Source organism: Misgurnus anguillicaudatus, chromosome 22 (assembly GCF_027580225.2).
Source record: "Misgurnus anguillicaudatus chromosome 22, ASM2758022v2, whole genome shotgun sequence".
Taxonomy (NCBI): Eukaryota; Metazoa; Chordata; class Actinopteri; order Cypriniformes; family Cobitidae; genus Misgurnus; species Misgurnus anguillicaudatus.
The window spans coordinates 47,322,479-47,348,862 of record NC_073358.2 but is presented as its reverse complement, the minus strand read 5'-3'; the positions used below and the strand labels follow the sequence as shown (position 1 = coordinate 47,348,862).

General features: G+C 36.0%; 1 protein-coding gene across 2 annotated transcripts in view; it reads right to left on the bottom strand.

The window, feature by feature from the left end:
- Positions 1-26,384, bottom strand: part of ksr2 (kinase suppressor of ras 2) — a 131,190-nt gene that overhangs the window by 54,560 nt on the left and 50,246 nt on the right. For both annotated transcript variants that reach the window (XM_055198438.2, XM_055198437.2), the window contains exons 6-8: positions 15,823-15,998; positions 2,604-2,673; positions 1,463-1,546 (exon numbers count right to left, since the gene is read on the bottom strand). In XM_055198438.2, coding sequence (XP_055054413.1) covers positions 1,463-1,546; positions 2,604-2,673; positions 15,823-15,998 — 330 coding nt within the window. The remainder of the gene's footprint in view (positions 1-1,462; positions 1,547-2,603; positions 2,674-15,822; positions 15,999-26,384) is intronic.

Sequence of the window (26,384 nt, the reverse complement as noted above, 5' to 3'; positions counted from 1 at the left end):
ATTATAATGTCATTAAATCCTTGAAGTGCAGAATGTACAAACCGGTGCCGAAATTTCATTACTTAGAATGACATCTACCGATACTGATAGATACCGATAGTTTTGTCATTATACACCTTGTTTCAAATTATAATGTCATTAAATCCTTGAAGTGCAGAATGTACAAACCGCTACCAATATTTCATTACTTAGAATGACATCTACCGATAGTGATGAATACCGATAGTTTCGCATTTTACACCTTGTTTCAAACTGTGATGTCATGAAATTCTAGAAGTGCAGAGTGTACAAACTGGTACTGATATTCAATTACATAGAATGACATCTATAGATACTGATAGATACAGATAGTTTCGCTTTTTATTCTGTTTCAAATTATGATGCCATGAAATCCTAGTAGTGCAGAGAGAACAAACTGGTACCTATATTCGATCACTTAGAATGACATCTACCGCTACTGATAAATACCAATAGTTTTGCATTTTACACCTTGTTTCAAATTGTGATGCCATAAAATTCTAGAAGTGCAGAGTGTACAAACCAGTACCGATATTCAATTACTTAGAATAACATCTACAGATACAAATAGATACCGATAGTTTCGCATTTTACACCTTGTTATATATTAAGGATGCACTGATAATAAATTTCCATGCCGGTACCAATATACAATTACTTAGAAGAATCCTAGAAGTGCAGAATGTACAAACCGGTACCGATATTTCATTACTTAGAATGGCATCTACTGATACTGATAGATACCGATAGTTTTGCATTTTCCACCTTGTTTCAAAATATGGTGTCATAAAATCCTAAAGGTGCAGCAGATACAAACCGGTACCGATATTTCATTACTTAGATGACATTTACAGGTACTGACAGATACCGATAGTTTTGCATTTTACACTTTGTTTCAAATTATGGTGTCATGAAATCCAAGAAGTTCAGAGTGTACAAACAGGTACCGATATTCAATAATTAAAGTGACATCTACCGATACTAATAGATACCGATAGTTTTGCATTTTACTCTCTTTCAAATTAGGATGTCATGAAATCCTAGAAGTGCAGAACATACAAACTGGTACAGATATTCGATTGCTTAGAATGGCATCTACCGATACTGATAGATACCGATAGTTTTGTTTTTACTCTGTTTTTTACTGTAAACCAATTCAAAATAATCACACAGCATGAGATCTGATGAGTTTTCTGCCGTTTTTGATTGCCAAGATATAATCTGCCCCGGTCATCATTTGTTTTTAAACAATCGATGTCCGTTAGTGGGGAAAATACCTTTTTTTGCTAATTCCAAATATAGGCCCATATATTGATGCATCCCAAGTATATACTTAACATTTATTTACATATGTGTTAGTTAATGATTGTCTATACATTCCATCTATGTTAGCATAGCATACAGTGTTTTTGATTTGGCATGAAATTAGTTTAATTGTACATACTTGCAGGTTTTGCATTTTAAGCCGAACAGCATTCCTTTTCCGCAGACGATACATGTCTGTGACATCCAATACTTTGTGGAAAACCTGCAAAAACATTGCGATTCGTCAGTGCATCCATGAAAATAAAACATACATTTTATCCATACTTAAATGCATGAGGACAAATAGGTTCAGTTTGCTTCACAGATGATCGGCAAATGGTTTTGACCTTCTGACAACCCCTATTGTGATGAAAGAGCAAATGTGCCTTAGCACCAATCATAGGTAACCCTAGAGTGCCCGTCCGAAAAAAGACACTTTGGCAGTAATTTTCAATTTACTGTAATTTCATTGTAAATTGAACTGTGCACTTCCAATTGAAAAGTATATGAAAGGACAAAGGCCATGTGGAAATCCAAGGCCGATGAAGCGAGATATATAAGAAATATATGGATTACAGGGAAGGCGCTCTGCTTAATTTTCAATTTCTTTTCTCTTTGTTTACATCTGGTCACATTTACCGTACTTTAAACAATAAAAGAACCATTCAAATCTCCTTTTCGGCAGAATCGCTCGAAGGGGTCACTGTGCATTTGGCAATCTATTGCTCGGATATGAACAGAGACTGACAGTTAATAGAATATGAATAATGAGCTCTGACAGTGTCAAAGTGTCTTCGTAAGATTGAAGCCGTGCCGCCTCATAAAAGTGAAGGCTGGTTTTAATATGCAGCTCACATTTCTGCAGCCGCCTCGGTTTCCAGCTGACATGAGCGTTTAAATTTTTTGGATATGTTTATCTGTTGGCGTTTCGAAACCTTGGCAGTTGTCCGTCTCTGATATTGATTTTCACGTCTAACGTATCAGAGAAAAGGTTAGAGACAGAGTTAAGATATCAGACGAACTTTGCATTCGTCTTTTGACGGCTCGGCGCATCGAACTCTCATTACATTTTTCTACAGTAACGTTCATCGCAAGTCTCTTGATCTTGCTCTTTGTTTGACTTTAGCATCTGTGGCATTTGGGGTAATCAAATATTTCTCAGACGGTGCGCAGGCGTGACTGAGTTACGCAACCGTGCAAGTTAATTGGCTTGACATTTTGTAACCGCTACCTCACGCACATTTGAAGACATCTGCGCAAACACCCGTATGAGATGTTACCTGTGCTTTATGGAGTTGCCAAGGTCTCTGCGAGGTATCTGAGGGGACCAGCGAGGAACCGACAGGGTATCTGGAACAAAAAGGTTGGGATAAATACAGGAAAACACTTTTCTAGAGGGAATAAAATGAGATTTTATAGCATCAGCTATTAAACATGATTGTAAAAATGTAATGTAAAAGGATCCACAAGAGGCCTTTTCCAGTCTCAGTTGCATGGTTAGATGTGCTCCATAAAACAAAATTTACATTACATTTATTCAATTAGCAGATGCTTTTATCCAAAGCGTCTTGCAGTTGAGGAATACAAATTCATCTTAAGAAGACAACAACACAAGAAGTGCCAGTAATCAAAGTTTAAGTCAAAACATTCAGATAGAGCCTGTATAAGCCAGGACCACACTGCAAAAATGATTTTCTAGATAAACTTTTCTTAGTATTTTTGTCTTGTTTTCAGTAAAAATATCTAAAAATTCTTAAATTAAGATGCTTTTTCATGATGAGCAAAACGGCCCAAGAAAATAAGTCTAGTTTTTAGACCAAAAATATCAAATTTAAGTGATTGTGTGCATAAAACAAGCAAAAAAATCTAACTAATTTAAACACTAAATTCAAGAAAAATTCAACAAAAATTTTGCTTACCCCATTTGCAGATTTTTTTGCTTGTTTTATGCACAAGATCACTTAAATTTGATATTTTTGGTCTAAAAACTAGACTTGTTTTCTTTGCTCACTAAGAAAATGCATCTTAATTTTAGATTTTTGTAATACTTGTACTGCACTGCAAAATGACTTTCTTACTTATTTTTGTCTTTTTTTCAGTAGAAATGTCAAAAAAATTCTTAAATTAAGATGCTTTTTCTTGATGAGCAAAATGACCTAAGAAAATAAGTCTAGTTTATAGACAAAAATTATGCAATTTAAGTGAATTTGTGCTTAAAACAAGCAAAAATATTATTTTTTCTTAAACATCTCATCCCACTGGCAGATATGTTTGCTTGTTTTAAGCACAAATTCACTTAAATTGTATAATTTTTGTCTAAAAACTAGACTTAGGTTGTTTTGCTTATCAAGGAAATACATATTGATTTAAGAATTTTTAGATATTTCTACTGAAAACAAGACAAAAATACTAAGAAAGTCATTTTTGCAGTACAGCAAGGATTTTTAAAAGACTTCTAAATAGCCGTCCAAACACAACCCAGATGTCTAAGCTAAAACAAGGTAAATTCTGGGCTATCAGTAAAAATTTAATAAACAGCTAACCATAGCCCAAAAATAAATGAAACACCTTGTCAAATGATGGCTTGTGCTTGCTGGAGCCATGGAGAAATTAATTTGTATTATGCCTCTTAAAATAAACAATGGACAAACTATCAGAAATTAGTCAAAAAAGTAAAAAAAAAAGTCATATTCGTGTAAATTATATTAAAGGTGTCAAATAATGCATTGAAATAATATGTTAAAAAACTAAATGTAATATGTAATTACTAATATGTAAAAAACTGAAGCAAAATATTATTTATTATTTTTACACTTCGTGTATGTTTTGATAATTGTTCTGAATCTGATCTCTAACAAAATTCTTTAACAAAAATGAATTTTTTTAGCCTGGTTAGCCAGACCTACATCAAGATGTAAGGTCTGGCAACTCTTCACACAAACGGCTCAATGCAAGGGGCGGGATATAAGGTTGTCCCTCAAAATGCCTCTGTACGCAATAGGATAGCGCTATGACTAATCAGAGCAACGAAGAAGGTGACGTATGAGTCCCATGCGTTTCCCCACCAGTGGAGCTAATTGGTATATCAAACTTTTACCGTAACCAGTCGGCAAAACTCCAAACACATCTTTCTTGCTTAAAAAGGACCTCAGTAGGGTTATTTGCTCTTCACTCAAAGAAAAACATAAGTCTAAGTCCTCCAGACTCGCGGCCAAAGCCGCTTCAAAAGAAAGCTGTTCGCCAGCAGCAGCAGCCATTCTTTGTTTTCAAGTAGGAACCGTCGCAGGCAGCTCTGTCGTCATCATGTTAAGCCCGCCCCACAGACGCTACACACGATGTGATTGGCCTGACCAAATTTTGGTTTTTGGAGCTGTTAAGTGTATTGTGAGTGCCTAGACTAAACCCTGGCAGCAAATATATTTTGCGGCCGCTAGGGTGCGTCTAGATTTCTAGGCTAGAATTTTTTAGCTTTTGCTAAAAAAAAAGTATTTTTGAAGAAAAAATATACACTGCAAAAAAATATTTTCAAGAAAAAAAATTCTTAGTATTTTTGTCTTGTCTTCAGTAAAAATATCTAAAAATTCTTAAATTAAGATGCCTTTTCTTGATGAGCAAAACGACCCAAGAAAATCAGGCTATTTTTTAAATAAGTCTTTTTTTTCTTGAATTTAGTGTTTGAGAAAAATGTTCAAGATTTTTTTGTTTACCCCATCGGCAGATTTTTTTGCTGGCTTTATGCACAAAATAACTTAAATTTGATATTTTTGGTCTATAAACTAGACTTATTTTCTTGGGTCGTTTTGCTCATCAAGAAAAAGCATCTTAATTTTTTTAGAATTTTTAGATATTTTTACTGAAAACGAGACAAAAATACTAAGAACATTTTTTCTTAAAAATTATTTTTTTGCAGTGTAGATAGGATGAAACTTTTTTCCCCGTTTTTTTTTGTTTGTTTATTGTTTGTTTGAAAGCAGAGGGTCTGTTCTTTCATTTGATATATTTTTATGTTTATATATTTTTAGAAGAAACTTTTCCTCGAAGGCATTTTGTAAAACTGAAAATCACAAAAAAAATGATAGCAGGCAACTTTTCAAAAAAGGCTGGCGGGGAATGAGTTAAGTGCAAAAATTATCCAGAGATGGTGTTTACATGTCCATTTACAACCGTAGGATTTGAATGAAATGGTCTGGAAGGGTCATGAATAATAATGCTGAGCTCTGCTCTGAGGCTCATGCCAGTAGCTCACATTAGTAAACAGATATATTTCAGCCTGTATTAAACGAAAATACAGATTTGTTTGGAGATTGTTAATGGCAGTTTCTGAGTGGTAAGTTTGTGTTTGTTTTTTTCAGTATGGACCTGCAACACATAACTGTAAAGTCAGTAGTACAACTTTAGCCTAAATGCTACTATATAGCATTAATTAGCATGTAACGCTAACTCAACAGTCACAACAATGTTTTTATCATTTTAACAACTTTGTAATTAAATTAATGTGTAATTTAATGTTGGGGCGTACATCTCAACTGAGACGTCACAGTTGGTGTTATGTTGAGATTGGTCTGTTTTCCAGCAGTCTTACAGGTTAACATAAAAATGAGGAAACAAACGTGTTTAAGGCTTACGATATGTCATTATGTACAGAGCTCCTATTATTCATCTATGCCTTGGCAAATGCAGTTTTTTATTCTTTGGCACCTTTAAGACAACTTACAGGAACAGTTAAGAAAAGAAAACTCCATAAAACCAAACTGTTCCATTGCACCAATTCATATGTCCTTTATCAATCTATACATCTCCTGAATGAATGCTTAAACAGATGAGTTTATTGAATTGTTACAGTACATCTGCTGCCATCACTCACTTAGAAGAGGTCTAATAAAATCTAAACGGAGACCTGTTAAACAATAATCACATTTGCTTCCCACAGTCCTGTGGGTTCAAAGGGACCGTTTATCAGATTGTCCATGCTCACTTGTACCGCATTGGTTTATGATTAAGACTGATATACAAGAACAAACTTACAGTACATGCGCACACACACAAACACAAACAGTGCACTGCCGCTTAATAAGAGTCAAATATTAAAAGATATGCAGTACCTTGCATGCTTTTCCACTTAAAATCAGACTATCGACACTTTAATACATCAGTATACCCATCTCTAAAACTTATTTAATATTTATATTCGTTTGAGATTTCTACAGTCAACAATACGGATGTGAGCTTGTCTCTGTCGTGACCTGTACATTCTGCTCGGCTGGTAAATCCGGATGTACATAGCGTTTCAAATTAGATCAGACCTTTGAAGTGATCTTTGTTTTGGGTTGCTGTAGCTCTCTCGAAGCACAAAGGATCTTTAGCAGAAGAATAGCATATACAGTTTGCATGGTGTAGTTTAGCATTGATAGATCATTTATCAAAGGGCCTCTTTGGTAGTTTCGCAATCCATGAATAGATTTTTACATTACAGTTGTGCATTCGGCAGACGCTTTTGTCCAAAGCTACTTATAGTACATTCAATTTTAAACATTTTTGTCAGTATGTGTGTTCCCTGGGAATCGAACTCAAGACCTTTGTGATGCTACAGGAATTGAATAGCTACAGATCCTCTAAACTAAAGACTTCACTTGATTGCATATGACCTGTACATTTAAAAGTACGATGTGCAATTACAAAAACGTTTGGTTTGGGTAAATAGTCCTTTAAATAATGTATTTACTGTAGTAAAATTTTCAGGAGAAAATAAGATGTCCATGCATGCACTTTTTTATTTTTAATGCATTTGTACTATAAATCGGAATCTTAAACAATAAGAAATGTGCATTTACAATAAAGTGATGAAATGTTAATAAGTGATATCATACAATTTACAGTATGCTAATATAAAGTACATAACACTGCTGTGATAATTTTAGACAAAGCCCTTGCTTGCCTGTTTCTATGGCAACCCCTCAAGTTAAAGGAGAAACAAACTGTAACCAACACCTGAAAAGTATTTCATTATAATACCAATATAATAGCAAATATATAATATAAACAAAATAAACCTATGAAACAAATAACAGCTTGTGTTAATGCAACAAAACAATAAAGTACTCTTATGGTAACCAGTTATATTTATTGTATCAAATAGTACACCATTTTAATATACGTCATGCACCTTAATGTTTAAAATTAATTAAGAAATTACATGGTGTCAGAATCCTGCCAGATCCTTGTTTGTATTTAGATCTAGTTTAGCATGGCAGGGTTCTGACAGTACATATGTTTTATGTGGGAGATGCGTGTAGGGCCCTTTAAAATCCGCTTTATTTTTTCCCAAATTCCGTTTTATTTTTTCCCAAATTCCGTTTTCTCCGTTTTAATTTTTGCAAATTCCGTTTTATCCGTTTTAATTTTTGGCAATTATATTTTTTACCCTTTACTTTTATTTTAGTCATAAAAAGAGTGTGCCTGTAATGTTAATGATTAAAATGTAAATGATTTGGGGGGAAAACTGGATAACAGGATTACTTAATGACTATAAAAGATGCATTTACACACGCACATTCACACGCGTGCGCGCGCGCACACACAACTCAATTCAATGCATTGTTTTTTAGTGTTGTTGCAGGAGGCTACAACAAGGTGTCAACGCAGTGGTGCCTTCAGAAGTGCCTTAAACACATCAATCCAGCGGAACGCGATCCATATTTTATACACAATCGCTTGAAATGCATATAACTTTACAAACATACACAGGATAGTGATCTGACTTAGGACAGCGTGATCACGCAGCTCTTTGCACGTGCGAGCGAAAGAGAGACAGAGAGCGGCGCCATGATGCAGATGATTATATTTTAAAGGCGAGGGATAGTTAGTTTGCCTCAGCTCGCTTGAAATGCATAAAACTGAACAAATACATGAGGATTTGTGTTCGCACTTCGGACAGATTCGTGAGCGCGTGACCGTGAGAGGTACAGTGAGACAGACATGGATGAGAGAGTGCATGTATCTTTGCGCTCACCGTGAACAGAGTGTTGACTAAACTTCCAAAATAACAGTTCTCCGGTCACATAAAAGTCATGTGAGACCTGCTCGGAACTAAGTGCTTAGCGTCGAATTTCTTTTTCGCTGACGAAAGCAGAGTCGTGGAGAGCCGCTTCGCCATGGTTTCAGTGTTTTGGAGGAGGTCTGAAACGACGGGAGGGGGCGTGTCGCCCAGATTTACTTCCCCCGGTCTGCATTTCCTCCAGACATACGTTCGTCTCCCACACAAAAACATAATTTTATTCAAAATATGTAAAATTCCGCAAAATTCCGCGTTAATACTAGATTCCGTGTTAATTAGCCAATTCCGCGATTCCGTCCGCGATTCCGTGATCGCGGAAATTATAGGGCCCAATGCGTGGTTTTAGTATTGGTTTATTCTGACCACGCATTTCCCGGGTCGCGTCACTTTTTCCCCGATCCCTTACTTGTGATTATTTCCAGGTGTTTGTAATTTACTTTCTCCCTATTTAAGAGTCCTTGTGTTTGTTGTCCAGTGCGTGTTCGTCATTGCTACTCTGTTTGTCAAAGTTTTACCAGTGATTTTTACATTGAATATCTTGTGTTCCAGTTAATGTTTAGTGTTTTGTTTAACTTATAGTGTTTAGTGTTGTCTTGTTAGATTATTGTTTGCCCTGTTCTGTTTGCCCCCTCGTGGGTTTTGTTTTCCTGTTTTTACCTAGTTTTGTCAATAAAGTCTAGTGTTGTCTATTCACGTCCGCGCTTGGGTTCTTCTGCATCCCAAAACCTGACACATGGTACCTTGTTCAAAAATAACATATTAACCTAGTATTTTCGATGATGAAGAGAGAGAGGGAGAGAGAGAGAGAGCGCAATAGATCATTAAATGCGAGTTAAAAGAGAAAGTCTTTATATGACAAACTCATCCAGTTTCACAGCAGGTGTGTTTTTTACCTGCAGGCACTGAAACAGATCTGCATGTTTGTGACGCACACCAGCATCACTACAGAGCAGGTGAATTTCACTTTAATTGATACAAACTAAATCGTGAATGTTCCTAAGAATAACAAAGTCACCACAGGCAGGTGTCAATTAAACTTTTTATTATATCCTTATGATTCGAAAACAGGCAAACCGGCATTTAAAACCATCATACTGATTCAACTGTGCAATGAACTATTACATCTATCAAATATAGACATGACATTATAAATGGGGATTTGTTTTAAAAAGCCAGCTAACATGAACTAACAAATGAGAAATATAGGTTTTCAGCATTTACTATTTTTGTCAACTCTTTCCCCGCCATTGACAAGTTATCTCGTCAATTAAGAGAAACAATCTGCATAAAAAACGTGTTTCTGAAGAATGTTTATTTAATCTGCAATACCGCAATTATCCACTATATCAGTGGTTTTCAAACTGGTGGCCGTGAGATGGTGTCACGGGGGCCCCAGTTTTATGACATTTTATAAAATACATTCATTTATCATGAATTCTGTGTAATTAAACCTAAAAAATAATAAGCCAACTAACCAACAGCACTACTAGGTATAATTTTACATGTTTTGTTTAATTAAAATATTACATTTTAAAACTGTTTTTGTCATAAATCTTCTTTCGGGGGGCCGCGAAAAAATGCACTGTACACAAGGGGGGCCGCACGCTGAAAAAGTTTGGGAACCACTGCACTAGATTACCCAATTTATAGTCAAACTGAAGCTAAAACTTTTTTACTAATTCTATGTATGTTTAGATAATCATTCTGAATCTGATCTCTAACAAAATTCCTTCACAAAAATTCCATGATTTCAGCTTTTTGCAAAAATTTTTATTTTAACAAATAATACCCATATTTAAGAGTTTATAAGCAGAAAAATATAAAGATAGGATGAAACGGGTTTTACCCGTTTTGTTTGTTTGTTTGTTTGTTTGTTTGAAAGCAGAGGGTCTGTTCTTTAATTTGAAATATTTGTATGTTTATATATTTTTAGAAGAAAAAGTTCCTGGAAGGCATTTTGTGAAACTTTTGTGAAAGTAAAAAAAATGCTGGCGGGCAACTTTTCAAAAAATGGCTGGCGGGGAATGAGTTAATGTTAGTTAACGACAATACAATTTCATTGTGCGTTAACTAATGTTAACAGTTACAACTTTTAATTTTATTAATGTTTTAGTAACTTATGCAATGAACACAAACTAAGGTTAATAAGTGCTACAGAAGAATCATTCATTGTTAGTAGGGGTGCGTGGGGCAAAAACTAACGCAGGGTTGAGCAATTTGTTTTTTTCGCATTGATTTCACACTGCAAAAAGACGATCTCCCGCAAATTATTGGAAATGTTTAGTGTTTTTTCAGAGAGTTATTGATGAAGTGTTTTGGTTGCATGTAAGTAAATGTTTTCATCATATGTTTTTTTCGGTTTCTAAGTTGGGTGTGTAAGATACCAAATCCAATGCTATGTCATATTAATCAGTGTCTTGTTGACTAAAACATAGCATCGTTTTGAAATATGTTTGCAGCTCTTAGCAACTTTTTTGGTGGGCTTGAAAATATTTTGACCCAGCGGGGTTAATTGTAACGCTGTGTTACAACTAACCCCTCAGCACTAACGATATGACGCTAACGTAAGCGTAATTCTTGCCACTGTTTTAAATAGGCTACACGCTAATGATTGCTGGCTGCCAACAAAAATCATGTGTCAAATTTATTTTTGTTCATATTTTAAATACTGATTGAATAAGGTCACGTCAAAGATTAAAATCATAATGAATGTCTAAAATCAGACTTTGATGCTCATTATGTCAGAATTTGATTTTGAAACTGTAGTATGATTATTACAGACTGGGTCACGTATAAAAAAAATGTTGTAATTGTGCTGCTTTTTCTCACATATTTAGACATTTGTATCCATTTAAAATTTAATTATTCTTAGAAAAGGGTTGGATGGATGAATCCAGTCTGGATGCCTGTCTATTATACACAAATATATAAACAATAAGTATATAGACAAAATAGTACATTTCATCATTTTTAGCAAGTGTTACAACTAACCCCCTACATGTTACAATTAACCCCATCTATGGGGTAAGTTGTAACGTTTGCACTTCTGTCATGCTTGGTGTAACTGTCCAAGAATGGTAACTACTAGAAACAAACTTCAAATGTTCATTTGTGGCAGAGATGTGCGAGTTGCTTGTGTAAAAAAAATAATTAATCAAACTCAAATATTTTTTGAATGATTGAGCCAAAACCAAAAAGCGTTAGTTTATGCCCCGCTCTCCCCTACATGTTAGGTAATGCATTATTATACTTTCATAAAAAACAATTCTGATAATTTACTCACCCCCATGTCATCCAAGATGTTTATGTCTTTCTTTGTTCAGTCGAAAAGAAATTGAGTTTTTTTAAGAAAACATTCCAGGATTTTTCTCTATACAGTGGACTTTAGTGGACCTTAACAATTTACAGTTTCAATGCAAATTTAAAGCGCTCTAAAAGATCCCAACCGAGGCATAAGGGTCTTATCTAGTGAAACAATGGTCATTTTGCCAAAAAAATTAAAATAACTACTTTTTAACCACAACTTTTTGTCTTGCACTAGCTTTGTGTTGCACCAGCGTGACCTTACGTATTACGTAAATCATATTGAAAGGTCATGCTTGACGTATGCAAAACTTTGGCTCCAGTGTTTACAAGTGTGGTAAAGGAGGGTTGTTCCAACGTTGTTGTATGTGGAATTAGGATGTGCATCGATGCATTGCGCTCCCATTAAAAAGACCTGTCTAAAATCAATTCTGAATCGTAAGGCTCCGATTCAGAGTTTCATGCACAGCTTGTGCATGTACTACGGCTCCGTGATCAGTAGGAAGTCCTTATCAATCTAAAATCACTACAAGTTTGACTCGTTTATAACGTGCATTTAAAAAAGCAACACTCGTCAATCACAATCATTTAAAATATTCTTTATTATCATGAAAATACCTGAAACAATCTGAAGAACAGCGATATAAATGAAGAGTTTGGTTCCAAAACGCAATAAATCCATTTTGACAAATTTTGGTAAAAACGTGTTTTCTATACCAAGAAAGTGACAAGATGAAAACAACTATTTTCTGTTACAAACTTTCACACAGCATCTTTAGGTTATAAAAACATAAAAAATTCAAATCCATAAGTTGATTTTCAAAGATTTATTATAAAAACGGATTATTTTTTCCACAAAATGCAATAAATCCATGACAAGTTTTTATTCAAAATGCTATAAATCTATTGAATCAATAGCCTATATAAATGTGCATTCATCTTTGCCATGTTATATTCATTTAGTTGACTAGTTGTACACACTAATTAAAAATATAAACATTAATGTTATTAATCAAAACACTTACTTTGTCATATTAAGAACCCTGTCATTGCGGTTACTTGACGTCTTCGCTTAACGTCTTTCACGGCGATCGACTGTAAAATGTTTTTGGTCCTGCTCGATTTTCGTTGACTTTGAGTAAAATAATGGAAAGTTTTTCATAAGATCCTCTGGGGTCAATGTGTTAGCATGAGAAGCTTGATGCTGTCGGGAGAACAAGCACCCGTCTCCCAAGTGCCTCTCAGGGAAATTGTTAGATGCTGATGGCTTACGTTTCTTTCCCATCACAGAAAACCATCACAGGTTTAGCGATGCAATTAAAGTATTATTTTGTTTTGTTTGTTGATCACGTAGTACAAAGTAGATGAGGAAAACCAGGACTCCGTGTACTACGCGCGTCCGCCATTGCTTGTTTACATTGCGTGAACGGTGGGCTGTAATATCAGAAATGGAGTTATTGCGTCCTGTAAAAAAGTGGGAGTGGCGTTTGTCGCATTTTGGGAAAAAAGGGAGAAAAGATGACAGAATAACACGGCGGATATTGGATTTTGCGTAAAATTAAGAATTTACTTTTAACTACTGACCTGATATAATACTGATTTTGGCAGTAACTCATTTTTTTCAAAAATGGCGTTTATTGCGTTTTGGAACCAAACTCTTCAAATATTCCTTTAGACATTTCTGGAATAGTGTTTGGTATGCTACTACTTCTGTGGCACAAATGGCGATTCTAAGCGAGAGCGCCTCCTGGCTTTTGGATGTGGCTGCATTTCACCGTAATTCATTCAAATTCATTCATTGAGAAAACGCGCATTTGCCCGATTGTCAGAACCCTATGTGGAATGATACTAATTAATGTCTTTGTGTCAATTTATTGTTTAATATGGTCCGCAAGTGTGCGTTTCACGTATGTAAAATGTGATCTTTCGATGTGATTACGTAAAACGTAAGGTCACAATGGCGCATCACATGGCTAGTGCAAGACGAGAAGTTGTGGTTTAAAAGTACTTTTTTTGCGATAATGACGATCGTTTGCTAGATAAGACCCTTATGCCTCGGTTGGGATCGTTTAGGGCCCTTTGAAGCTGCATTGAAATCGTTGAGGTCCCCTAAAGTCCACTAAATGGCGAAAAACCCTGGAATGTTCCTTCAAAAAATGTAATTTCTTTTCAACTAAAGAAAGAAAGACAATAACATCTTGAATGACATGGGGTGAGTAAATTATCAAGGTTTTTATTCTTTATGAAAGTGGAATAATTATTTAACAAATTTTAAGAAATACAACCCTATTATAAATTCTTATCCATTTTATTTGAACTTTCTGAGCTATGCTATCGACATTTTGTAGCTTTGTACTTATACAACTGTAAACAACTGTCTAAAGTGTGCTTTTTTAATAATATATGAATCATAAGTCTATTAAGTTACCTGAGCTATGAAAGCACAACCTCCGTGCAATAATATCTTTCCTTTATGTTGTTGTCTTTGTCTCCCCTGTCTTCAACTTTAAATTGTTAGGTCCAGAGTTATGCTTCGTGCAAGTATTTCATGGTATTGCTCACATGTATTGCGCGCTTGCATTCTGTGTACGTGTCAAACAACCGTGGAGTACAGACCTCGGGCAATAATACTGTCACCACATGCAGACAAACAGCAGATGCATTAAGCAGGCTGACGACACTCGCGGGGCCTGGTTACTGCCACAGCGTCCGGCCTGGAGCCCCATGGGTTGATCCAGAACGCAAGTAATGCCATTACAGAGACTGATACGAACCCAATGAGATTATACCCCTGAAACTGCTTTATCGGAAATTCAACTAAATAATCATCTTTCATCTGATTTCTAAACAAGATCTCGCATCTCAACCCCGGGAGAAATGTAGCTGTTTGGGTAAAAAAATTATATATCGACAGTGGTTAGCTTTTAACAACAATTTATAAAGTATGTTAGATGAACCGTTTTCTTTTTAAGAAATTGTCCCGTGATGATACAGGAAAGTGCTTAATGCATACGCAAGATTGCCAAAGCGTGGAGGGGGTCTATCATACAATATTCAACTATTCAGTCAAAACTTTCTTCTCCATCTGTAAGATAATCTCATTCCAAAACTTTTGCGTCATTCCTGTGTCATTCCCAGTCTTGTCACATTCACACAGCCCCCGTTCGACCCATTATTCCTCTAATAGCTCACGCTAAGGGCCGCGAAGCAGCAGACATTAGGCTTGGACGTTATGCGCTAACACGCCAGGTGTCCTGGGACGCGCAGAGGTTTGGGAAGTGGTCCTTTAATAGGTAATGACACAGGAAGTCATATTGTGACGGGAGACAACAAAGAAAGCTGTAATTGCCTGAAGTGCGTCACCAGACATCTGTCAACATAAGCGGTGAACAAATGATGTTGACCAAACTGCAAACTCTTTCGGTGTCTTTAAACAGGTACACGGGAAAAGGCTCCATGTCTGGGATTTTTCTCTGTCTGACTTAAAGGAATAGTCTACTCATTTTCAATATTAAACTGTTATTGCCTTGACTAGGAATTGTTGATACATCCCTCTATCATCTGTGTGCGTGCACGTAAGCGCTGGAGCGCGCTGCGACACTTCGATAGCATTTAGCTTAGCCCCATTCATTCAATGGTACCATTTAGAGGTGGAGTTGGAAGTGACCGGGCACATCAGCGTTTTTCCTGTTTGGGACGAGTGGTTGTGCGGGCAGGTTTGGTGGTACAGGGTGAAGCGTGGCGCTTTTCTGGGCGGATTTGGAAGAGGAACTGTGTTTTGTTGCGTGGTAGCACTTTTGGGAGTACTTCGAATCGGCGCAGTAACATCCTCCCTCTCCCATTATGAGAGTGAGAAGGGGAGCGGACTTTTCAGGCGAGTCGAAGTGCTCCCAGGGGTGCTGTTGCGCCATGAAGTGTAGTTCCTCTTTTAAATCCGCTTAGAAAAGCGCTACGTTTTATTTTGTACCACCAAACTTGCTCGTAAGTTACAATGTCTGTTATGAGCAGAAACTGTATTGACAGCTTGCAAATGACAGCTCAACATTGGGCAATATCATTGGACTTGATTGCTTACAAAATCTTGAAAAATGGTGGCTAGAAACAAGATGTTTATACTGCGCTGAGGTGAATGAGTTACTCACTTGCTGACGGGGTTTCGGAGTGCACAGGAGGCGTCGAAGGGACAAAACTTGGGAAGAAGAAGGAACGGAGGGAGTGATCCGAGTGGAGCGGAGAACGCTGGGTGGGAAGGTTTTCACAGCTTCCCGCCACACTGTTGTGGATCTTCAGGTTCAAGGGCTTGGTCTTCTTTTTTGCTCTACAAATACAAAGAGAAGAATACACTTTTAAGATCAAAATGTTCTCTGAATAAACTCATGTGCACTGATGTGTAGTGAACTTGTTTTAATATTATAAATAACTTTTTTGAAGTTGTGCATAGTATTGTCCATGCGATACTATCCGCTTGTTAAAGGATTAGTCCATTTTCTTAAAAAAAATTATAATAATAGATAATTTTCTCACAACCATTTCATCCAAAATGTTGATGTCTTTCTTTGTTCAGTCGAGAAGAAATTATGTTTTTTGAGAAAAACATTTCAGGATGTTTCTAATTTTAATGGACTTTAATGGACCCCAATACTTAACAGTTTTAATGCAGTTTAAAATTGCAGTTTCAAAGGACTCTAAACGATCCCAAATGAGGCATAAGGGTCTTATCTAGCGAAACGATTGTCATTTTTGGCAAGAAAAAAAAGCACTTTTAAACCACAACTTCTCGTCTTCCTCCGGTCCTGTGATGCGCCAGCGCGACCTCATGTAATACGTCATCGCATCAAGAGGTCACAGATAACGTATGCGAAACTACGCCCCAGTGTTTACAAGTGTGGAGAAAAAGGACCGTGCCTACGTTGTTGTATGTCGAATGATACAAATTAATGTCTTTGTGTCAGTTTATTGTTTAAAATGGTACGCAAATGTGCGTTTCATATATGTAACAGGTGATCTTTCCACGTCATTACGCAATTACGTGAGGCAGCGCTGGCGCGTCACAGCTGATGGAAGAAGAGAAGTTGTGGGTTTTTTTTGGCCAAAAATGACAATCGTTTTGCTAGATAAGACTCTTATGCCTTGTTTGGGACCGTTTAGAGCCCTTTGAAGGTGCACTGAAACTGCAATTTTAAACTGCATTAAAACTGTTAAATGTTGTAAATGCTGTCCATTAAAGCACATTAAAATGAGAAAAATCCTGGAATGTTTTCCTCAAAAAACATAATTTCTTCTCGACTGAACAAAAAAAGACATCAACATTTTGGATGAAATGGTGGTGGGTAAATTATCTGGAAAATGGACTATCCTTTAAAGAAATATTTCACTTTCATAAAAATTTTAGAAAATTTACTTGCGCCCATGTCATCCAAGATGTTTATGTCTTTCTTTGTTCAATCTAGAAGAAATTAACTTCTTTGAGGAAAACATTTCAGGATTTTTCTCCATATAGTGGCCTTTAGTGGACTTCAACAGGTTGCAGTTTCAATGCAGTTTAAAATTGCATTTTCAATGCAGCTTCAAAGGGCTCTAACTGTGGCATACGGGTCTTATCTAATTAAACAATTGTCATTTTCACCCAAAAATAAAAAAATAGTAGTTTTAAATGTCTTTTAAAACTTCTCATCTTGCACTAGCCTTGTGACACGCCAGTGTGACCTTTCGACGTGATTACGTAAAATGTAAGCTCACGCTGGCGTGTCACACGGCTAGTGCAAGATGAGAAGTTTTAAAAGAGATTTAAAAGTACTTTGCATGACGTATCCAAATTTACAAGTGTGGAGAAAGAGGACCGTTACCACCAGTGGTGTAGTGGTGTCTGGAGAAGTGGGTGGGTGATTCTCACGAAACCATTGAAACACCACGGCACTAATGATTTTAGCTTTAAAATGTGTAATATAGTAACATTAAAAAGCATCAGAATTAACACAATACTGTGTTCTACCTTGGACAATGTGTGATTTCAACATAAGAATTTATAATTGTAAATTTTATCTCATTTTCTGATGAAATTCTCATTACCGCAATGTGTCCGGCTGTGTTTGAACATGCGTTATGTTGTAATTTAATAAAATGAACACAAAAATATTAAGAAAAAAATAAATGGATGTTTTGCTAGACTACTTTAGATGACAGAAAAAATATTTCCTGAATATTCATGTATAATAATAATGAAGAAAAATTAGGAAAATGATGTGTCCATGCCTGATGTTCTCATCCTCTGCAACACTTTTTGAGAACAGTTTAAGCACACATACAGAATTTTAATAAAGTTTGATTTTGAGTGACCAAGCACATGGACCAGTTACTTCAAGATGGCTACCAGGTAAGATCATTTTTTTACCGTTAATTTGAAATATTGTCTTGTCAGAATGCTTACACGACATTTTGATTATCATTACCGCAACAGATGCTTATTAAATGTTAATTTAATTAATAGAAGCATAATACTTTGATTTTAAATGCATGTGCAGAATCTCCAAATTATGTTCTTTCAGGTTTGTCATGTCATTTTGAAAATATGTCAGTGTTGATGTTTTATGACTGTTGTGGTAATGAGATTTTTTAGGACTAATTTTTTAAATTATGTTACAGAAAGTGTTAAATGATAAGTAAAAGTTTTTAAATTAATGTTCCCATTTACTCCAGACTTTGTTTTTCAATGTCTGGTGGGAAAAAAAGTAAATTTAAGCAATTTTTACATTTTCATGCTTGACATTTTTAAAACCAAGTTTTCGTGAGAATCACCCGGGTATACTCTTAATTTATGCCCCCAGTAGAAGTGGGTATACTCTTAATGTATGCCCCCAGTAGAAGTGGGTATACCCCATGCCATCAAATAAAGAGGTGGGTATACTCCGTATACCTGCTTATACCCTGCACTACACCACTGGTTACCACGTTGTTGTATGTGGATTGATACAAATTAATGTCTTTGTGTCAGTTTATTGTTTAAAATGGTCCACAAGTGTGCGTTTCACATTTGTAACGCGTGACCTTTCGATGTGATTATGCAATACGTAAGGTCGCGCTGGGGCGAAGTTATGGTTTAAAAGTACTTGTTGTACTTTTAGCGAAAATGAATATTTTTTCGCTAGATAAGATCCTTATGTCTCGGTTTGGATTGTTTAGAGATCTTTGAAGCTGCATTAAAACTGCAATTTTAAACTGCATTGAAACTGTAAACTGTCAAGGTCCACTAAAGTATGGAGAAAAATCCTGGAACTGAATAAAGAAAGAAAGACATCGACATTTTAAATGACATGGGGGTGAGAAAATTATCTGTTGTTTTTTTTTTTATAAAAGTGTAGTCGACATAAAACTTCAATTTCCGCGCCTAATCCTTTACTCGCTTCATATACGATTACAATCTAAACAGCCATAGGCTGTATTTATTCATGTCACACATTTGGGCAATATTTTTATAAACTCATGGTGTACAAAACATTCTCCAAGCTCTGAAACAACAATACTTTAACAATTCATAAAAGATACATTACTTTCTGCCCATCTGGAATTTTAGTTTGCAGATAAAGGTTAAGATCACGATTTTGGGGGAGTTTTATACTGTACTGTGAGTGTTTATTAGTACAGTTTGATGTTTGCTTGAGGCATCTGATGCAGAATTTGGACCCGGAAGTTGATGTCAGACAGATAAATCATTTTTGTCAAAGTCAACAAATAAGAGCTCAAAAAATCTGCTATTCAACCTCAGATTGTTGATATTCAATACAACAGCATGCCTGCAGGTTTAATATCGCTTTTGTACAACTTTACCAAGTTTGGTTACAATGTTGTGAATCTATACATGTACGTACACGTAGGGAACACATTTCCAATACACACTTACAATAATCTTGTTCTGTACACAAGGATTTGGGTTTACTGTATTCATACAGGTAGGTAGTATTTTATTCTAACTGAAATCTCATTGGTCGAAACCCTTCTGCATATTAAACATCCATTTTGATTGACTGTCATTATGCCCCGTCATGTGTGGCACTTGCAGCATGATAGTATTAGTATTAAAAAAAGATTATTTTTTTTTACTGAGTATGACTTTCACTTAACTTCACTGGACACTTATAAACTCTCATACACACAGAGGATTAATCGTTAAAACACACACTCATGGGCTCAAACTGTTAATAAATGATACCACTTGTAGAGAAGCTTATGTCAATGGTAAGCTTATTTAGATGTAGAGCAGCTACACAATGAATAAACAGAGCCCAGGTTATCAGCTTCTCACTCCGACGGCTCTGTCAGCAATAAAAAAAGACATTAAACCATTCAAATCCAATTAGATGCATTCATCTTTTCTCTCTCTCTCTCTCTCTCTCTCTCTCTCTCTCTCTCTCTCTCTCTCTGTGTGTGTGTTTGGATCTCTTATTGTGTGGAGATGATGTCTCTGTGTGAATGAGTGTTGGGATGACAGAGTAACAGATAGAAAATGATCAAAAAAGAAGAGAAAAGTCATTCTCAGGTTTTGCTTTCTTTCTTGCTCTTCGTTCCTTCCCTTATCTTGTTCTTTATTATAATTTTATTTTATTTACAACATTATTTTATTACACTTCCACAAAATAACATATGCACACAGCAAGGAATTTGCTTTCAAAAAATGTCTAATAGCCATCAAACACAGTCCAGACATCTAAAACAAGACAAAATCTGGGCTGTCAGTGACAATTTATAGACGTCTAACCCAAAAATAAATGAAATAAATTGAATAAATAAATAAAACCAAACACCAATCACTGTTGATAAGTTAATTTTCATAGCTGGAGTATGGGCCAGATTTACGAACAGCTTCGACAAACGCCTCTTTTGAGGTTAAAAAACTAAAATTCAGGATTTACTAAAGACAAGCAGTAATATTAGTCCTGGAAAGGTGCGGACACGGTTGTTTTTGCGGCTGACTTTATTGCATTTGCATTTGTAGGAGTTTCCCTGTCATTCGCAAAATTGCTCTCGGTTGATTTTGTTGGACATTATGGAAATTATATTTTTGCGCCTGTGTTGTTTAATTTGCACTTTGTCAATAAATCAGCCTTGGGAATTTCTACTCCTATCTGCGCTTTATTGAAATTGCGCTGTTATTTTAATCAAATCTGTCCCTAAGGGTCTATAGCAGATCTGCCCAAACTAGGCCAAAAGTTGGCCCGCAATGACCTTTAATTTGGCCCGTCATGCCACGTAACAAAGAAAAAGGATAAACGTCATTGACAAAGATGTTCATATTTCTAATTGAACATTTTCTAAAATGTTTTGTTTTATTTGTACATTACAACATTTTTTTATTAAATTAAATGCAAGGAATTAAAGTGAATTTTTTTTTATGTACATGCATACTTGAAGGTGTATAGCATGCGTCACGAAACTAAACGAACCTCGGTACTATGTAAGGGATAATGTAGAGGCAGCCGGTAGTTATCGGGAAATAAGCCCCGACAGTGTGATCAGGACCCGACGCGAAGCGGAGGGTCTTGTATCACACTGAAGGGGCTTATTTTCCCGATAACTACCGGCTGCCTCTACATTATCCTGCTTATTACACGGCTACTTGTCACATAGGAAAAAACGGACATGAATATGAATTTGAAACATTTTATTGGCATATTTGTTTTAAATTAACATTTTTATCCTTCCGCGAAACTTTGCACAGATGCATAAAATGATCGTAATACCTTATTAAGATCCTCTGCTTCATACTTGTCTGTCTCCATTGTTTCTCTTTTAGCCAGTCTTTGAGAAGTTTTAAAGGAATAGTCTACTCATTTTCAATATTGGATGATGTTATTGCCTTGACTGGGAGTTGTTGGTACGTCCCTCTGTCGTCTGTGTGCGTGCGTGTGGGCGCTGGAGCGCGCTGCGACGCTTCGATAGCATTTAGCTTAGCCCCATTCATTCAATGGTACCATTTAGAGATAAAGTTAGAAGTGACCAAACACATCAACGTTTTTCCTATTTAAGACGAGTAGTTATATGAGCAAGTTTGGTGGCACAAAATAAAACGTAGCGCTTTTCTAAGCGGATTTAAAAGAGGAACTATATTTTATGGCGTAATAGCACTTTTGGGAGTACTTCGACTCGGCGCAGTAACACCCTCCCTCTCCCATAATGAGAGTGAGAAGGGGAGGGGACTTTTCAGGCGAGTCGAAGTACTCCCAAAAGTGCTATTACGCCATAAAATATAGTTCCTCTTTTAAAGGGACACAAGGCAGCATTTTTATGGTAATAAATCATCTTTGTAATTCGGTATATGGTTAAATGACTCATTACATGACGAATGAAGACTCTCCCGCCCGCCCCTACCGTCTGTAGGAAGAATACCCCACTTGCAAGTTCGCTTTATCCGACCCGGTGTCCTTCAGTCTCGTATAGTCTCAGATATAGAACGCATTTACTCCCAGACACTAGGGGGAGCTAGTAGAGAAATAATACTCAGACTTGCCTTGTGTGCCTTTAAATCCGCTTAGAAAAGCGCTACGTTTTATTTTGTACCACCAAACTTGCTCGTATAACTACTCGTCTTAAATAAGAAAAACGTTGATGTGATTTGGTTTGAAAAGACGTTTAATAGCAACACAGTCTAGACATTTAAGCTAAAACAAGACAAAATCTGGGCTGTCAGTGACAATTTATAGACGTCTAACCCAAAAATAAATGAATTGAATAAATAAATAAAACCAAACACCAATCACTGTTGATAAGTTAATTTTGGTTAGAAGTGGGTCATTCATAGCCGGAGTATGGGCCAGATTTACGAACAGCTTCTACAAACGCCTCTTTTGCTGTTAAAAAACTAAAATTCAGGATTTACTAAAGACAAGCAGTAATATTAGTCCTGGAAAGGTGCAGACACGGTTGTTTTTGCGACTGACTTTATTGCATTTGCATTTGTAGAAGTTTCCCTGTCATTCGCAAAATTGCTCTCGGTAGATTTTGTTGGACATTATGGAAATTATATTTTTGCACCTGTGTTGTTTAACTTGCACTTTGTCAATAAATCAGCCTGGGGAATTTCTACTCCTATCTGCGCTTTATTGAAATTGCGCTGTTATTTTAATCAAATCCGTCCCTAAGGGTCTATAGCAGATCTGCCCAAACTAGGCCAAAAGTTGGCCTTTAATTTGGCCCGTCATGCCACGTAACATAAAGAAAAAGGATAAACGTCATTGACAAAGATGTTCGTATTTCTAATTGAACATTTTCTAAAATGTTTTGTTTTATTTGTACATTACAAAAATGTAAATTAAATGCAAGGAATTAAATTGATTTTTTTTTTATGTACATGCATACTTGAAGGTGTATATCATGCGTCACGAAACTAAACGAATTCGGGTACTATAGGCTTATAATGAAGAGGTCAATGCAGTGGCACACAGTAGAGGTCTTCTCGGGTCCAAAGAAATGTACCGACGACACCAAGGTAACCGCAAAAATGTACATTTAAAATTCAAATTCAACGAAAATGAACCTATCGCCAGCCACACAATGTCGCAAGCGTTCTTGGCAAACAGATGAGAGGTTTGAAAAGGACATTTACGCACACACGCGAAAGAGTTCGGGACTTCTCTGGTCCGTTCATCAAAAACACATTCATTTTAAATTACCTGAGACCCAATGCCGATATTATTGTACCTGACCCGTGTCCGAGGCACATGTGAAACTTTTAGACCTAGGTTGGACCTCGGGTTTTCGGATCTAAGTGGACCCGTGAAGACCTCTAGCACACAGACAAAAGGGAATTTAAAAATGATTGGCAAAATGATTTATTTTTTACAACCTTTGAAAATAAAACTGCATTAGTTATGCATAAACAGAGTAATATTAGTGCTTATTTTTTTTAAATATTAGAAAATTATGAATTGGTTTATAATTCAGTAACTCTAAAAGCAACATTCAAAGGAACGTCACTTCTCATTATTAGTTTAAAGAACATGAAAGAAATTCACAGTGCATTAAAACTTCACCTATCTTTGCTCGCTTATGTATCACTCACAGAAACCACTTGTAACTGTTACATAAAAAAAACAAATTGGAACTGATTTCAGTCTGAATTAAAGTTGAAAAATTGCCTTTCACTGCCTAGTGAAAGAGGACGTTTACTAAGCTTTGATCTAGAAAGGGGAAATTCTTCAAATAGATCTAATGGAACAGCAAATATAAAGGATTAGTTGCTTAAAGGAAAAACTAACCCAACACATGAATTATTTTTCTGCTGAGATACAATACATACTTTAACACAAAATATAGTGAAATAAACTATTAATACAAGGGATGAGCAGGCACAAACTAACGCAGGGTTAATTGTTACATATTTCTACATGGCCGAGCAATTTGTGCATTTGTTCTTTTTCTCGTACTGTCAGAAGATCTCCTGTGAATTTGTGAAAAGTTTTGATGTGGTTTGGTTAAGACATTGAAGAAAGAGTGTTTTGGAGGCATGAAAGTAAATTTCTTCATCTTATGTTTTTTTCGATTTCTGAGTTGGGTGTGTAAGTCACCAAATCCAACCTTATATTATTTTAATCACTTTCTTGTTACCTAAAACAGAACATCATTTTGAAACACATCAGCAACTCCTTTAAACTGATAGCTGGGACTGAAAACATTTTTACACAGTGTTACAATAAAGCCTTAGGTAGCCTATACAATGATAATGAAATGAAAAAATACTATTAATCAAAATGATAACTGTTAATACAATATCAGAGGAAATAACTCACAATTATCTTTTTTTTTGTCTTAATTGTGCTGCCCTTTCAAAAAATCTATTTATATTCATTGATGCATAATACAAGGATGGTTAGATGAAGGATCATGGATGGATGAATGTGTGGATATCTATCTATTATAGGCAAATATATAAACAATATCCACCTTTAGTAGACAGAATTTTATTGAAATATTTGTGTTTAAACAAAAATTTCTCTGTTTGTTACAATTAATGGGGTAAGTTGTAACGTTTGCACCTGATGTAATTGTACGATAATCATGTAAAATCAAACTTTAATGCTCCTAATCTCATAATCAGATTATAAGACTTTATCCTGATGATTTCACATAGGCTCACATTTATGTTTGTATGTACATTTGCATACATTGCATACATTTCTTTATCTCACCCACTAAGTCTTATTTCAAGGTTGTTTCCTCACTGACATCTTTAACATATGAGTTTTCTTTGCAATTGTCGCCTTTGGCAAGCTTTCTGTGAGATTTGTGATGCACTATTTTAGTTTATAAGCTCCTATGGAACTTAAACATTTATATTGAATTGAAAATGTGCAGATATAAATGAACTACGCAGTTTCAGCACTGAGAACAGTGATGTATACAGTAGCTCTCCAAACCAAACTGCATTAGTTTGCGGATATGACAAATACTGACACTGTGTGTCAGAGAAAGCATTTCACATTGTGCAAGGATAACCAGGATGGTGAGGGTGTATGAATGAGAAAGACGGGGAAAAAGAGAAAGGAGAAAACATTAGAGAAGAAACATAAAACACAAATAAAGACAGTCAACAGGTGGATGGCAAGAGAATTAAATGACAAATAGCATAAGGATTCCCTCAAAATATTGTGCATGGTCTGACAAGAATGTTAAAACGCAAAAAAGTTAATGTTTGTTTTAACGTATATATTAAATTTGACATTTTAATGTTTTCGTTTAGCATAGACACACAGGCATGTTCTCAGCAGAGCATCCGTCTGGAGGTGAATGAAGGTGAAAGATTATTTTTATGGGAAATTTAATTATAACTCAAATCCAGATGGGACATTTAACAAAAGTGAAGTCATTTGCATACTCTCTTAGTGGAATTTTATTATCATTAATTATCATAAACAAGTGCAATATTCACAAAAAACAATCACAACATCCCCGGTCACTTTAAACAGCAACTTGTATAACAACTAAAAAGACCAAGACCGTTCAGATTACGAGATCTTGCAAAAAGATTATTCAAGATTGAGTCCTGCTGTTACTATAGGGTACAATACAACGCTCAATATGGCCGCTCTGGTGAAGGAAGCCCCACCTTCCAGTAAAAAGAACCAATCATCAATCAATAAAGACAGAACTGGTCTTTACAAGTCACTTCCTATCAAGCGTGCCGCACAAGCCCTGAAAAGTGAAGCAAAAATGTCTCGATTGCCCCCCCAGTGACTGGTCCCAGTATAGGTCATAAACCCCGCCTCGCCATGTTATTCAATGGGACTTGAGACCAACAAAAAAATTTATTTACTCTTCAATTATCTTTTTTCCGAAGCTTTTTTCTGTCATTTACTCTAGTTTTTATCACGCTGATGTAAATTCAAGTGTTTGTTATTAAAATAAGTTTGTTTTTAGTTAGTTATTTAATGCTATAAAAACGGTGGTGTTACATCATGATTGACAGCTGTTATATGCGCATTTTGCAAGAGCGAGGGCGGGGCCTTGCTTTCGCGGCTTTACTTCCTGCTCACCACTGCGCAAGACTGGTCCCGAAATCGCTACTGCGCAGACTCAAGACCCAAAATGTCAGCGCCGTATCGGGACACTGATGCCTTTACTTTTCACCAATGAAAGAGAGCAAATGGGCGTCGTCCATCTTTATTTACAGTCTATGCTTTCTACAGAGGCTAGGCGGGGCTCCTCTTTAGCATTC